At 41.1% G+C, this 16,162-nt stretch overlaps 1 protein-coding gene across 3 annotated transcripts in view; it reads right to left on the bottom strand.

Moving 5' to 3' along the window:
* The window catches only part of GIGYF2 (GRB10 interacting GYF protein 2), a 107,978-nt gene that overhangs the window by 16,804 nt on the left and 75,012 nt on the right, over positions 1 to 16,162 (bottom strand). For all 3 annotated transcript variants that reach the window (XM_016134724.2, XM_016134722.2, XM_016134725.2), the window contains 7 exons: positions 11,826 to 11,992; positions 9,030 to 9,121; positions 7,884 to 7,991; positions 6,761 to 6,861; positions 4,997 to 5,097; positions 2,902 to 3,063; positions 1,663 to 1,821 (listed from right to left, as the gene is read on the bottom strand). In XM_016134724.2, the coding sequence (XP_015990210.2) occupies positions 1,663 to 1,821; positions 2,902 to 3,063; positions 4,997 to 5,097; positions 6,761 to 6,861; positions 7,884 to 7,991; positions 9,030 to 9,121; positions 11,826 to 11,992 (890 nt within the window). The remainder of the gene's footprint in view (positions 1 to 1,662; positions 1,822 to 2,901; positions 3,064 to 4,996; positions 5,098 to 6,760; positions 6,862 to 7,883; positions 7,992 to 9,029; positions 9,122 to 11,825; positions 11,993 to 16,162) is intronic.

Consider the following 16,162-nt stretch of genomic DNA (forward strand, 5'->3'; position numbering starts at 1 on the left):
GTGCTAAGCGCGGGGAGCTGCCAGGACCTCGAGGGGCTCTGATCGCCGGGAAAGCCGCGGCCAGCTCTGGAACCAGAGCGACTGACTATGCAAGACTCATTCCATCCCTGGCCTCGCCCTCACAGCCCACAGGCCCCTCTCCGCCCCACTGTGTTCCCTGTACCTGAGCCCATTTCTCTCTGCTTCCCTCCCGGAGCCAACCACTGCGCCTCCCCGCCTCCCGCCTCCGCAGCGTGCCTCCTGCACGTGCACGGACGGCTGTCTTACCCAGGGGGCGGCTCCCCTCCATCCTCTACACCTCAGTACAGACGCCAGCCAGCCTGCAGGACATAACGTCCCCTCTGCCTTTCCTTATGTGCAACCCCACCTGTCCTCATCTCTTCATCTGCTTCTGGCCCACCTGTGGCAGTAACTGTTTCCACTTATGCAGCAACCATTCCTTTCAAGCCTCTTCTTGCAGACAGAGCCTCCTGTCCTATCAGAGGTTTAAAACGCCAGATTCTGCTTTTTAAGCGTCCAGTGTAACTAGGGGCACCATGTGATCTGATTTGGGCCAAAGGGATGTCTGCTGGGAGGCTTCTACAGATGACATCTTCCCAGACGAAAAGAGAGATGGATGAGAAAAGGGCCAACTCTCTTTTTGGATGCGAGTCGTACTGGGTATGGTACCCAAGACTCCTAACCATGAGGTGAAAAGTCTGAACCCAAAAGTCAATACACCAAAAAGCAGCAGAGCAGGAGTGTGCAAAGGACCTGGGTCCTTAAGGACATCAATGTCACTGAAATCATGTGTAACTGCCTCATCTCCCCAATACGTGGGGCAAAAACGGCAACTATTTAAGTACTTAGAGGTGAATGTTTTGATTTTGCAGCTGAAAGTATCCTAAACGTGGCATTTATTTCTTGTATAATCATCACCCACAGTCTGCGAGCTTCTGGAGGACAGAAAACAATTCCTTTAAAAGTCACAGCCAAGAGTTAGAGAGACACACGACTGAAAGCAACATTTTGGATGGGATCCTGGAACAGAAACAGGACAGTATGGAAAAACTGAAGAAATGTGAGTAACTATGGACTTTAGTTAATAATAGTGCGCTGACATTGGTTTACTGTGACAAATGTATCATAACTAAGACAGTAATAAGAGAAACTGTACTATCATCCCAATTTTTCTGAAAATCTAATATAATTCTAAAAATAAAGTCTATTAATAAAAAACATACATTCTTAAACATAAAAATGGCATGCTCGAGGGGTTCTGTCTGCCCGTAGCAGCAGAAGGCGCGGCTGGACTAGAGGCAGACAGTGGTGACTCCTGCAGAGCCTTGTGAACAGATCAAGCAGCACTCAATTATACACTTTTAAAGAGTGAAGTGCGGATGAGCTTTAGACACAAGCTGTCAGCTTGCGGATCTTATGTTGGGTTTTTTAAGGGTATATCTTCTTTGGATTTCTCTCTGGGGGCCTGCTGTTTTATTGCTTGTCTGTTTCGGTTCTTTGATATTTTGTTCAGATTTTGTAACTACATGTGGGACGGTTATGACAAGAGCACAGAGCCTAATTTTCAGCAGCCAGAAAAGGCTTCAGATTGGCTCCCTGCACCCGCCTTCATCGCTAACTCCGAGTTCTAGCAACAGTGAGGAGAGTAAGCCATCTGGTCACCTGCTTGCGCAACAGCTCTTCCTGCTTCCGCCTCTCTTCTTCTTCTCTCCTCCTCTCCTCCATTCTTCTTAGAGCTTCTTCTTGCTGCTGTCTTTCCTCCTCTTCTCGCTGTCGCCTTAATGCCATTTCTTGCTCCCTCTGGCGTCGCAGGGCCTCTTCCTATATTAAAAAAAGGGTGTGTGTGTGTTTGTGTGTGTGTGTGTAACTCTGGGTCTCAATTATGTTATACCATAATTTAAAAAGGAACAGGCTATATGCTACCAAGACTCTATTAACAGTAAATATAAAAAGTATCCAGAGTAAAAAGTATATATGTAAGTTCTGCAGGAGGCAAATTAAGAGCTAAAATAATTTGTATTTAAAATATAAAGAGCACCATACTGTGAAGTCTGTCCTGATTTCTCCATTAGCTACACTTACTGATCGCCCCTAGGAAGGGCTGTGTTAGGACTCGGGGTTTGGTTTCTCCATTGGTACCATTAGCCCCTATTTTTTTTATCACCTGAGAACATAAGGTACAGAGAGGTCAGATCAACACAGGAGTACGGAGTAGAGCTGCGTGTCCCACAGATATTAAGTACACAGACAAGGGTCTAGCTGTCAAAATAATTTACTGAGCAGCACAGACTTCAACAGAGTTCCGTACTGCAGTCCTTCTTTAGAGTCCTTACATGCTAACACAGAGGATGACTCTAATCTCATCTTGACACGGACCTTTTTGCTTTTTCACAGAGTATCTTGTGTGGCCAAAAAAAAGAAGCAGAAAATGTGTGGTACAGGCTAGACTTTGGGGCTATTACCAAGTGGATTCTTTCAACTGGGATCTTTAAAAATCCCAGTAGAAAAATGGGCCAAGTGCATGAATAGAGAATTCCCCTCCCCCCCAAAAAAATAAATGGCCAAACCATGAAGAACTTTCGATGACACATTATAAATACTTAAGAAAACACCTACTTAACTTTTGAGATCTAACTGGTTTAAAAAACCCCAGGAAATTTGCAAAAGAAATCAATTCCAATGTTTTCCTAGGGCTGAAGACTATCCATCCAGTGGCTGTTGGGGGTAAGACATTCTTTCTAAAGGGAAGTGAGTCATCTAAGGTTCTAATCCCAATCCTGCCGTTGCCCCTGGGTAAATCATCTCCCAGGAAAGCATGACCTGTGGAATGGTGGGAGCGAGCGAGACACCCCGAGGACCCCGCCTGCAGCACGCCCTGTGGCCAGGTGCTCAGAGGTGTACCTGCTTCCTTCGGGCAAGCTCTTCTTCCTCCAGCCTTTTCCTCTCTTCTTCCTGCTGGCGCCGAAGAATTTCCTCCTGCTGCCTCCGGAGTTCTTCTTGCCTCTTTCGCTCTTCCTCTTCGCGTTTTGCCCTCATTTCTGCCTCTCTTCTCTCCTGCTCTAGCTGTGATCACACGAGAGCACTCTTAGGAACTCTGAGCCATGCACGGGAACACCCCAACACCACTGGCCGGAATGCGAGGAGAGGACGGACGTGCACACAGCACCATTCACGCGCTTCTACTGCAAGTGGCTGGTGCAGCCAGCTGCGAGCGCTGAGCTCTGACGGGTCAGTGATCAGTGATCAGTGAGGGCGTCACGCTCGTCCACGCTGAATGCACTTCCCCCACGTTCACCTATCCCCCGCGCCACACTACCACATGCTCGCCATCGCCTAGATGTGGAGAGAAAGTGGCCACCATGAGAGTAACACCAGTGTTCTCTCGCAGTGGCCATTTCTTTGCTCATCCTCACAAAAGGTTTTCTGATTGAAGATCTGATGGTGTAGCTGCAAGGTTTCAACAGCACTGTTTGTAAAGTTGCGGGTGTGGAAATTATATAATTCTTTAAAACTTGAGGACCGACAAGTGTACAAATTCTATCATGTACAGTTCCTAAATACTAGTCAAATCCAGCATCTGCTCTCCAGTTCCAACGCCACAGTGTAGTTCAGGCTTTCATTTTCTCATCTATATTCCTAAGAGTCTCTCATCTGGTTTCCCAGAATCAAGTTTTGCCCACGTTCCCCAGCTCAATGTCTAACCTCCACCGAAACCTTACTTCCAGGCTCACATTTATTTAATGCGGTCCTTCACTCAGAAAATAAATCCTAACTTCAACATGACAGGTGCGAGAAGTCTCGTGACTGGCCTGCCTCATCTTCTTTAGTCTCCTCTCTCATCATTTATTCCTCAGATGCAACATGGGTCCAGGCCGGGTGAAATTAACGCAGCTGTGTCCTGAGCCAGAATGTTCTCCTGCAGGTCTGAGCCTTCACAGGTGTTGTTTCCTCCGACTGCAATTTTAATTTTACCTCCTCCTACTCTGTCAACCCAAAACGCTTCAACTGAGTTAAATCCTACTGTCCTTCCAGTGAAAATTAAGCTCAGATATAACTGTCCGTCAAAAATGTCCCCCAACTCCTGATCCTCATCTCTCCAACTGGGTAGCTGTTGTATACTTTCTTGACCTACTTGTCTGTGTGCCATCATCCCCTCACCAACACACACACACACACACACACACACACACACACACACACACACACACACGACTATCTTTCACCATCTGTTTCCAGCCCAAAGCACTGGGACACTAGAACACACTCAAGAACTGTTACTGTTTCTCACTCGTTATGGAGACAGACCCTCTGCACACTCTGGGAACTCTGAGGAGACTATCACTACCTCAGGGGATAAGACTAAAAGTATAAAACGGGAGAATTTTGAGAATAAAGTAGGAGCAAGAATCTCTTAGAGGCTCGGGAACCCAGAAATCACAGCGGTGACACTGAGTGTGGGGAGACATCCTCTTCTGACAAGCCTGAACTCAAAATTTGAGATTCCTAGCTCCTCCAGAGGATATGCCTAGAACACAGGCGCTAATGATGATGTTGAGCTTTTCGGCTATGTGTCTGGGGACACTAAGAAACGTCAATAACCGTCACTATAAAGACTTCAGGTGAGAACGCGAGCTGCAGATCAAGGCTGTAATAAGCCATGTAGTGGACATTTTCTTAGTAGTCTCAGTATCTGCAACGAGCGTTTCTACCACGAATAATGCAATGAAAACATACATTATGACCATGATCATTACTGTGTCAACCAATTATGTCAATTTTAATTTAACTGATTTAACTTAAACTTAGAATTTTAACTCTGTTCGAGGTCTTTTTGAGGATACATATTCCCAGAATGTGAATGTGCTTATACCAGCTAAGTAGCAGTAAACTAACGGGAAGAAAAAGCATAGCTGGCTAGAGATAGAGACATTAATAAGCGAATGCCTGTGCCCTGCAGCTGGAAGGGATGCCCTGCTGAGGGAAATGAGTTTCAGACCTTTGCAGCTTTGGCCTTCTCCATCTGCTGCAGCTGTTCAAGGGCAGGTCCCGGAGTCGCCGTGTCAAGGGGCAGATCCCAGACACTACCGCCTTCCCAAACTGTAAGACAATGCACACAGTCACATACCCATCAGCATAACGTGAAAAGCTGTCTCGGCGTCTCTGAATGAGCTCCATCATTCATATGTGTGAAGTAGACTAAACTGAGCACTGGCTCTAGTTTGTATCAACATCCTTCAACACATCTGGAGGAAAGTACCAGGCGTTTATTGAGGAACTAATTTTGTCCTCAAAAGCCCCTGTAAGATATCTGTTTACATCCCCCACTTTTACAAATGAACAAGCTGAGGGTCAGGTAGTTCTGTAACATTCCTAAGGACACAGGCAAGCACATGGCCATGCCAGGATTTCAATCCCAGTGTATCGGATCCCAAACCCCGTGGTATTTCCAACGGCCATGCGGCCTCTTACGGCACACCGGGTGGAAAATGGAGCTAAGAGAGGCGCAGCTGTGGAGCCAGAGAAAAGTAAGTGGTGGCAGCGTACTGAGAATGTATTAAATGCCCCCGAATTGTTTATTTAAAAATGGCTACTGTGTCATGTAAATTTCACTTTAATAAAAGAGAAAAAAAGAGAACGAGAGATAAAGAGGCAGAGCTGGAGCTAAGGAGGCCTCAAGAAAGGCTGGGCAGGTCTCACAAATAACACAGGGTCCTGCTGACCTCAAAGGCAGCGCCGGGTCAGATGTGGAAGTAAACAACAGAAAAAGCCTTCTCAGTCTGTTTCCCTATTGCCAGGAAAGATGCCACATTTCAACATTCTCTATTTCCTACACTCCTCTTATAGTCTATTTATGGATTCTAAATTATTGTCTAGATAAAAGTGGACAATATTTGTAAAGGACCTTCACTGCGTCACACTCAAAGAAATAAATTGTTCAATAAGGTACTTACAGTTTCCCCAAAACTGGAGAATATTAAAACATCCTGACTATAAATGACTACCAAGAAAAAATAAGATACATACAGCATAAGAAGCTGGGGAGGGAGAATAATCAGTCCTTCCCCCGCCATAATCCCCAGAGTCAATGTTAGCAAGAGAACTATGGCCTGAATAGCTCAAAAGGGCTAAGAACAATCCATCGATGCCCACGGTACCCAAGAATTTTCAACACACACATAACCTGCTATCAGGACTATAGATGGTTCCAATAACCTACCTCTGCACATATCAGACCTTAAGAAACCTAAGTGTTCCACCAACATCAAGATTTTTAAAAAATCCCAGCCCCAAATTCCCTAATTTAATGCAAAAAGACCAGAGAACAAAGTTAGATGTTCGCTTCAAAGCAGGCTTTTCCCTTCCCAATATTTTTGGGTACCCGTGGTGTTAAGCTATTTATCAGGCCTTGACTTAAAAGAAGAGATTATTACTTATGTTTTCACTTATGCTGTTTTTCACTCTGGCAGAAGGGACTGAAACCATTTAAAAGGCTTTTCCACACTGATAAGAGCAATATAAAAAAGAGGCTGGCTCAAATTCAAGAAATTTACCATCTAAATAACTTCTAGCAAATCTTTAACGGAGTATTATTTTTAACACTTTCGATCTTTTGCTGGGGTCTATTAAAAATTAGAACTTGTTAATAATCAATACAAAACAGGTTTAAAAAAAAGCTGATGTATTTTTTTTTAAAGTGAATTTTAAAGTTATATGAGTCTTAATCCTTGGAGTTACGCTTAAGGCCAATCTAAGTTTTTACCTGGAGGCTGCGAGGCTGTTGGCTGGGGCTCCCAGATGGATCCAGTATCTGGCACCGACACGGACCTTGTCACCGAGGAAATGACGTTTTGATCAGCTATTCTGCAAAAGAGAAATAAAAAAAATTAACTGTTCTTATCATTTGCAAAAAAAAATTTTGCATTACCTATTGGTTCTTCAGGTTATTCAGCCAGAAAATGCTTTTATCGTGTTAACTAAAACGTAACACTACCAAAGCATTTAAGACAGGAACAAAGATAATCAGACATCTGGACTCCTCAAGGTATTAGCAAACAGAGATTCCCAAACAATGGACATAGCTACCATTTTAAAAAATCCAGAATATCTCAATAAATCACAGAGGCACGTAATAATGAAAAGACCCAAAGACTGTAAGTCAGAAGGTCTGCATTTAGTTCTACCTCTGAAGTTTTCTGTGTGTTATGACAACTAAGTTCTTCAGCCGCTCACAGTCCAGATTTGCCCATCTATAATATGGAGACCTTACCACCTAACTTGCCTACCTCACAGGATGGGTTATGACTCAAAAGAGAAATGTAAGAGGTTCCAGTTAAATGGGATGGTGAGGCTTTGAAGAGCAGTGACTGACACCTTTGGAGAAGACAAAACAAACAGAAACCTGAATGATAATCTGAAATAGCAGAAATTTAAGAGTTCTAGCATAATTTCCTTTTCCTTTCACCTACCTTAACAGCTTTTGGGTTCTGGACAATCATAACCCTGTGTGGCATTGTTACTATCTTTCTTAGGATATCACAGGCAAAAATGATGTTAAACTTCTAGCCTACAACTTTTGGTTGCTGGTTCCATAATACTACACTGCTTCTCAAGTGTTATTATTCTTTGGTTATCAATCCAAATTTATTCTCTGAGAAAAAAGAGCAAGTAAACGCTTTACCTCCAGCTCAATTATTTTTAAAAACTATATTCTGTTTTTACACACACACACCGGTTTTCTGTTGTCTGTGGGTATTTAATACCAGAGTTCATACATACAACATCTCCTTTCTTTTCTCTCTCTCTCTCTCACCCCCCACCCCCACCCCCCCCGACACACACACACACACTCTCTCTCTCTGACACGTCATGGAATGACCACCGACCTCATCTTCAGGGTCTGGAACTGCTGGAGAAGCAGCACCAGCTGCTGCTGCTGCTGGGAAGACAGGGCTGCTTTCTGTTGCTGAGCCAAAACCTGCGCGTACTGTTGCCTTCGAAAAGTAAAATAAAGTGTGACCTGTCTATCCATATTTAGTCCGGGTTACTGAGACAATGAAAGACACATTCCAGTCCATCCGCCCACCCTCAGAACACCACCAGAAACAGCTATCCAATCTATTTTTATAATTCTTCATATTAATAGTTTCGTAGAAAATTCTATACTTCACTCTAGAAAGAACTGACTTTACAGATGACATACTTCTGAAAGAAGACAGCAAAAAAATCACAAAATGTCAAAAACTGGCAAATTCTCTCAAGACGATAGCTTTTTGTCAGAAAACAAGTTAAAAATAAAACAGATTCGAATAGGTATTTCCACATGAAGCACCCCTTGCAAAAATAAAATTACTTGTATAAAAATTCTTGAATTTATGTTTCAGCTTGGAAATTTTAGGTAAGATTTTTTTTCACTAGATCAGAAGTAGACAATTTTTCTCTGTAAAGAGCCAGACAGTAAATATTTTCGGCCCTGCAGGCCATACGCAGCAACTCAATTCCGCCACGATTGTGCGAGAGCAGCCACAGACAACACACGAACAAGCGGGTGTGGCCGTGTGCCGGCCGAAATGCTCATAAAAGCAGGTAGCAGGCTGCCCGCCATGCACAAGACACAGCCAATCTCACTTCTCCTCCCAAAGGCACAATCTAGGTGCTTCGGCCGTCATTCCGCACCACTTCTAACAGTGTGAACTTCTACTTCTTTCCTGTTCTCTCTCTCATCTACGTTTTTTCTCTGTGGCACTCCAAGTTGAGCCATTTAGGAGGCACTTAGTTCTTAAAATTTGTGTTTATTCTTGCTTTCGGAGCTAAGGAGCTTGCAAAATTATAGCTATGTGTCATCTTCTGCAAACTTCTGGTATTTAAGAAGATAAGATCAAACTTAGAATGTATAGTGGTAGCATGCCAGTCGTTGGGTGACTGAAATATCCTACAGACTTCTAGTTTTCTGCTGTGTGGAACTGGTGAGCAGAGTCTATCTCAAGGCCCCTTTGGTGCCGCAGTCCGCCCTACTATGTGACTGCTCTTACTGTATTAAGAACTGCTGGTACTGGAGGTGCTGCATCTGGTACAAGGCCGTGAGTTCTTGTTGCCTGGTGAGTCGTTCCTGGTCCAACTCTCCCTGGGAGCGAAGGGATGGAAGGAAGAAATACCACTGAATACATTGCAAAGAGCCTCAAGTCACTTAGTACATATGCCTGAAAGCAAAATTAATCTCAGACCTTCATTTCCCACTCCACCTTTATGCCCAAAATGCTTAACTATAAAAATTCAGGCATCTTTCAGAACTAAACAGTGCCGTCTAGTGGAAGAAGGTGGAGTCCACATTATATAAGAGATTTCCCAAGGTGGTTTCGGGCCCTTATTTCAGCTCTCTCCTCAACTGCCCGTGAAGCTGAATGCTGTACTCAACTCCAGTTACTACCGCAACTAAAAAAGGTACAATTATCCCAATCTTAAAAGTAATCAATAAGTTTGGAGGTCATGTAGGAATTACAGAAATGGGACAAACAAAAAAATAAAATTACCCAAAGGTTAAAGGAAATGTTATGGGAGAAATTTTATAAGGGCACATAAGGAATCCTGGGAGCCAGTATATGCCTTCTTAGGATGATGAGAAATTTTAAATTAATATCAAAGAGCTCTGAAAACTAAAACTCTCTATCCCAAAGTGAGCTTTTTCTGTTGCTATTATTAATAAGTTAGAAAAAATAAACTAGTAAAACCCTGTTTTTAACTTATATTTCAAATAACACAGTAAAAATTTTAATTCTGAAAAGCTAAAAGTGGGGAAAAGAATGAAATGTGAAGTGTAAGATGACAGAAATGCAACAGAGCCCCCAACCCACGGTTTCACTTTGAGGTTTCAGTTACCTGGATCAAAACAGTAACTAAAAAAAATTCCAGAAACAGTTTTAAATTGCACTCCATTCTAAGCAGTGGAGTGAAATCTCACGCCGCATAACTCCAGCCACCTGGGGCGGGAGCCACCTTTGCCCAGTGAACCCATGCTGTAGAGCCACCTGCCACTTAAGTTACTTAGCAGCTGTCTTGGTCATCGGATCAGTTGGGGAACATTCACATAACTTATTACAGTATATTCTTATAACTTTCATTTTATTAGTTACTGTTGTCATTCTCTTACTGTGCCTAACTTATAAATTAAACTTTATCATTAGTACGTATTTACAAGAAAAAATATAGTATATATAGAGTTTGGCACTATCCGCAGTTTCAGGAATCCACTGGGAGTCCTGGAATGTATGCCCCGTGGATAACGGGCAGAGTGTAAAAGTGTAAGGGCGACACAGCTGAACTTACACACATCATTAGTGTAGTTCATATCTTCATTGCATACGGATTATAGTTTGGAATAAAACATCTGAAATTCAGGGATATTTTTCTTTTTCATCAAATACTGGAGCTAGATAAAAGCTATGCTAAGTTAATCTAAAAATTCTACATGAAAACCTAGGCTTCAAGGTATATTCGTTATCAAGGTGAAGTCCCTTATCAGTGAAATTCAGGGCAAAGGCAACAGCTGATAGGAAGCAGAGTTTCCCATGGTTTCCCCTTACATGAGTCTGACTGAGACTCAGCCCTGTAATGGGAAGTCAGAAGTGGATGTCAGTCAAGCTCCAAGTAATGACAGTTCAGCTCTGACATATACAAGATAAAAACCCATTTTAATTTCAGAGAAGGGAAATAAAGCTCAAATTTGGTATATAAGTTAAATTTATATCTGATAGTACACAGTATAATTTTTCTTTAAATTTACAACCGAAATGTTGGAAATAATTCCCCTCGCCTAGGAATCTTCACTGCTCTCCAAACTATAGGAGGTCTCAACCTGCCAGTGGATTAAGAAATAGAACGGAAAATACGTGCATGGCACAAATTATTTTGTGAAACTTGTTTAACACATACATACACACACGGAAATGACATAAAATTCACTTTTTTTTTCCTACTATGGGCCACTGTCATCGCGCCTATGAACTTACTCCCTCCCCTACAGGGGCTGTCTCATTCATCTGCATCTCTTAAGAACCGGCACAAGACCCGGCACAGGCCCTCCACGTACAGCTGACGACTCAGCCGGTGGTGGTGCCCATGCAAGCGGTTTTCACGATGGCTGCCCCGGGCTACGGCCAGCACCAGACGCCGCTACCTCCAGAAGGAGAAGGCCCAGACTGCGGGGAGAGGCTCGGGAGCAGCTGCAAAGGTGTCATTCACTGGGGAGGAGGGAGTTACCTCATGACCCAATTTTTAGTCAAAATACCAGTAGCTAAGATTGAAAAAAGAAAAAGTCTTCAAACTCTTCCAAAGCACTAGCCTTTTATATTGGTAGCACGTGCATTCTAACCGGAGGCAACAAGGAACTCTGAACAGTCAAGTGTGCTGAGGAACAGCAGGTTAGGGTATAGGTCCTGAAACGAACTTAGCAAGGTGAGGAGCCAGACATGCAGGACGTGGTAGGTGGGCCAGGGTAAGATGCGGTTCTTCGGCCTGCACCTGCTGGAGAGCTACAGAAGGGTTCTGCTTCTTCTGAGAGAAAGAGAAAGAGAGAGAGAAAGAAAGAGAAAGAGAGAGAGAGAGAGAGCGCGCGTGTGTGTGCACGCACGCGCGTGCACAGGTCTTTGAGTTTTGAAAAGACGGTCATAGCTAGGTAGGCAGGCTCCGATTCAGACTTCCCATTGCCATTTCAATTACTTTAGAAAAACCAGTTTCTTCCTCGTCAGGTGTGACATCTGGGTTGTGTTTACGAAGAGAAGCAGATGCTTCTGCGTTTACTATGTGTTCTGGGTGAGTTGTAAGGTACTTACCATGTGAGGAGGGGGAGCTGGACCGGGAGAGAAGGGAACCCTTCCCCACATTTTCATGATATCACCAAGAGGCTGGAAGCTTTCATCGCATGCTCTTTTCACCAATAAAGACATAGTAAAATAGCCCGCCTGAAACCATTCTGCCATCTCCTGATTATTGAAGGGACCTATAATAACATCAATTAAAACAGAAGGGCAATGAGAATCCTTTCAGACTAAAGAGGAAAAAGATATTTTCTGGGTTTGATCCTTATCCAAAGGTAACAACCTATTTCAGGTGGCACCTGTCGAATGATTTTTAAGATAATTTAATTCATTTCCAAAGGTGGAGAACAGGCTTCTAACTAATAAAACGGAAACAATTTTGAATATGTCTATAAATCCCAAATTCTCAACAGTGCTTTAATTATTTTAAAAAGCATAATTATCTCCATCTCACTCAATATTTACAATTCATTTGTCAGGAAGTATATAAATAAAACTGAAAAGAGTTAGTTATCTGTCAGGCTTTGTATCACTTAGGCATGTAGAATATAAACATGCAGGGATGAATATGCTCTCCTCTGATTTTCATTCTCTGCCAAAGATTATTGAAAGTTAGGCAAAATATAAACAATAATCAATTATATTAAGACTAATTATAATTTATTTACCTGGGTAAGACTAAATCTGGCTTTGATAAGGGAAACAAAAACTAACATTCTCTAGATGTTTTACAATAAGAAATAATCAAATATTTTATACAAAAAAATTAACAAATTCACTCATTCACTCAGCAAACACCAATTATGAGTCCAGGCAGCGGGAATACAGCACGAAACAAAACCCAGTCCTGGACCTTCCACTTCGGGGAAGATGGAGCAGATGTGCTTTTCCTGCTCCTCCTGCTAAATACAACTACAAACCCTGACCGTTATATATAAAACAAATAAAAGAGGACTCTAAAAGGTGGAGAGAAGAAAGCAGGCTGACCAGGGGCCTTGGTGTTTGAGGAACCACATGCTGGTGAATTCCCTGGGTTTGCATTTTACCTCATACCCCAGATTTGGAGCTGAAGAATCAGCAACAAGAAACATGACCCAACATACACAACTGAAAACAGGACCCAATTATATGCTGTCTACAAGGAAGTATTTCAAATATAACAATTTCAGCAGGTTGAAGGTAAAAGGATACAAAAAGATGTATCACACAAACATTAACCAAAAGAAAACTGGAGTGGCTATATATTAGTCTTTAATACAGTAGACTTCAGAGCAAAGAAAATTACAGAGATGGGAACATTATATAATAATAAAGGATTAATCACCAAGGAGACACATCGATCGTAAAAGTATAGGCACCAAAAAACGCTACAAAATATGTGAAGCAAAATCTGGTAGCTGAAAGATAAACAGAAAAATTCACAATTATAGTTGAAGGCTTCAACAGCCCTCTCTCCACAATTGATAGAACGAGACAAAAAAAATCAGTAAGATTATAAAACTCAACAACACCATCAACCAGCAAGACATTAACATAACTGACATTTACAGAAAACTCCAAAGATAGCAAAATACACGTTCAAGTACCCACAAAACATATAGCAAAATAGACCGTATGTTGAGACATAAATAAATCTCAGTAAGTTTTTAAACACTGAAATTCTATATGTTGTTCTTCAACTACAACAGAATCAAACCAGTAATCATACACAGAAAGATAACGGGAAAATCTCCAAACACTTGGAAACTAAACACCACACTTCTAAATAATCCATGGGTAAAAGTGGCAGTCTCAAGGGAAATTAAAACAAAAAAATAAACACTGAACTGAGTGAAAATATGTATACTAAATATCATGGTATGCAGTTAAAGAAGTGCTGAGAGAAAAATTTATAGTATTAAATGCTTACATCAGGAAAGAGGAAAAGCCTTAAGTCAACAGTATAGGCTGTCACCTCAAAAGCTTAGAAAAAGTGCAAAATAAACTCTCAGATGTGGAAAGAAACAAATAATAAAGAGCAAAATCAATTAAATTGAAAAGAAAAATGGTAAAAAAAAAAAAAATGAAACAAAGCTGACTCTGAAAAGATCAGTAAAATAAATCTCTAGCAAGACTGACAAAGAGAAAAAGGGAACAAATCAAATTATCAGTATCAGGAATGAAACAGAGGACAGGCTAGCACCACAGAACCTGCAAGCATCAAAAAGGTGATAATACTTTCAAAAACATAAAGGAATAATAAGGGAATACTCCTCACACACAAAATCTGACATCTTAGATGAAAAGAACCACAGACCACCACAATTCTCCTATATTCAACAGATAATTTAAATATAACTACTAAGGAAATTGAATTTGTGATTTTTAAATTCCCATAAAAGAACTCTGCAGATGGTTTCCCTGGAGAATTCTACCAAATGTTTAAAGAATTAACACCAATTCTAAACAATCTTTCCCAGAAAATAGAAGGGGAAAAAATAATTCCCAGTTCCCTTTATGAAGCTATTATTTCCCTGCTACCAAAACCACAAAATGAGAGCTAAAAAAAACAAAAAACAAAAAACAAAAAAAACAACCACTACAAAACAACATCCCTGTAACACAGATCAAAAAACCATGAATGATTATTACCCCATAGGATGCAACAACATATAAAGAGTACACATCATGACCAAATGGAGTGTGTTCCAAAGATGCAGAGCTGGTCCCATATTCAAAAACCAACCCATGTAATCTGCCATATTAACTGTCTAAAAAGGAAAATCATATGACCATACCAACAGATGTAGAAAAAGCATCTGACACAATTCAATACCCAATCATGTTAAAAACTCTCAAAAAAGAGGGTACTTCAATTTGATAAACAGCGTCTATGAAAACCCAGCAACTAACATTCCACTTAGTTACCGAAGACTGAATATATTCCCAAGACAGGAACATTATTCAACATAATGTTGGAATACACGGTAAGACAACAAAAATAAAACTGCCCTTATTAGCAGATAACAAATAATGTCTACACAGAAAATCCTATAGAATTTAACAATAATAAAAATTAACTTCTAGAACTAATAAATTAGCTCAGCAAGGTCACGGAGTAAATATCCAAAATTTAATCTGATATAATAGTGAACACACAGACACTGAAACATAATAAATTTACAATTGCTCAAAAACAAATACTTAGGTGGTAAAGATGTTGATTCTCCTCAAAATGATAGAGGTTTAATATAATTCCCATTAAAATCTCAGCAACATTTTTAGTAAATATTGACAATATTATTCTGAAATTTCTATGAAAAGTCAAAGGGACTAGAATAGAAAAGCTAAAAATTATTTTGAGAAGAAATACAAACCGGGAGGAATCAGTCAACCCAATTTCAAGACTTCTACAGCTATAGCAATCAAGACTGTGGTGTTAGTGCCAGGGACATAATGACCAGTGGACAGGGACGAATGAACCCAGAAAGAGACCAACACAAATACACTCCACTCAATTTTGACAAAGGTGCAACAGCAATTCAAGGAAAGAAAGGCAGCCTTTCAACAAAAGGTCCCAGAGCAACTGGACATCCACAGGCAAAAGTAAACCTTCAATTCACCTAAGTCCTATGCCTTATACAAAAACTAAGCGAAAATGGATCACGGACTCAAATACAAAACACAAAACTGTAAATTTGGGAAGGAGAACGCATAGGAAAAAAATCTTTGAGCTCTGAAGCTAGGCAGAGAGTTCTTAGACTTAATACCACAGGCACAATCCATAATAGAAAAAAAGTTGGTCAACTGGGCTTCATTAAAATTTAAAACTTTTGCCCTGTGCAAGATTCTTTGTTAAGAGCTTAAAAAGATACAGACCAGGAGAAAATATTTTCAAACTATATATCTAACAAAGAACTAGCATCTAGACTATATAAAGAACTCTCAAAACTCAAAAGTACAAAAAGCAAACAATCCAATTAGAACATGGGCAAAAACCACGAAGAGACATTTCACTGAAAGACGGTCAATAGCCGATCAGCACATAAAAGATGTCCAACATCTTTAGTCACTAGGGAAATGCAAGTTAAAAACTGAATCAGTTATCACCATACAGTACTTGTCAGAACGGCTAAAATTAAAAATAGCAACGCCGTCAAACACTGCCGGGGATGTAGAAGGCAGCATCACTCACGGATCGCTGTGGGGATACAACATGGCAGAGCCCCTCTGGAAACCAGTTTCATTTCACCATTTCTTTAAAAAACTAAACATGTAATCGCCATGCAACCTAGCAACTGCACTCTGGAACATGCATCTCAGGGGAATGAAGACGTATGTTCACATAAAAACCTATCCATGAATGTTTAATA

The sequence above is a fragment of the Rousettus aegyptiacus genome, unplaced genomic scaffold (assembly GCF_014176215.1).
Source record: "Rousettus aegyptiacus isolate mRouAeg1 unplaced genomic scaffold, mRouAeg1.p scaffold_m13_p_2, whole genome shotgun sequence".
Lineage (NCBI taxonomy): Eukaryota > Metazoa > Chordata > Mammalia > Chiroptera > Pteropodidae > Rousettus > Rousettus aegyptiacus.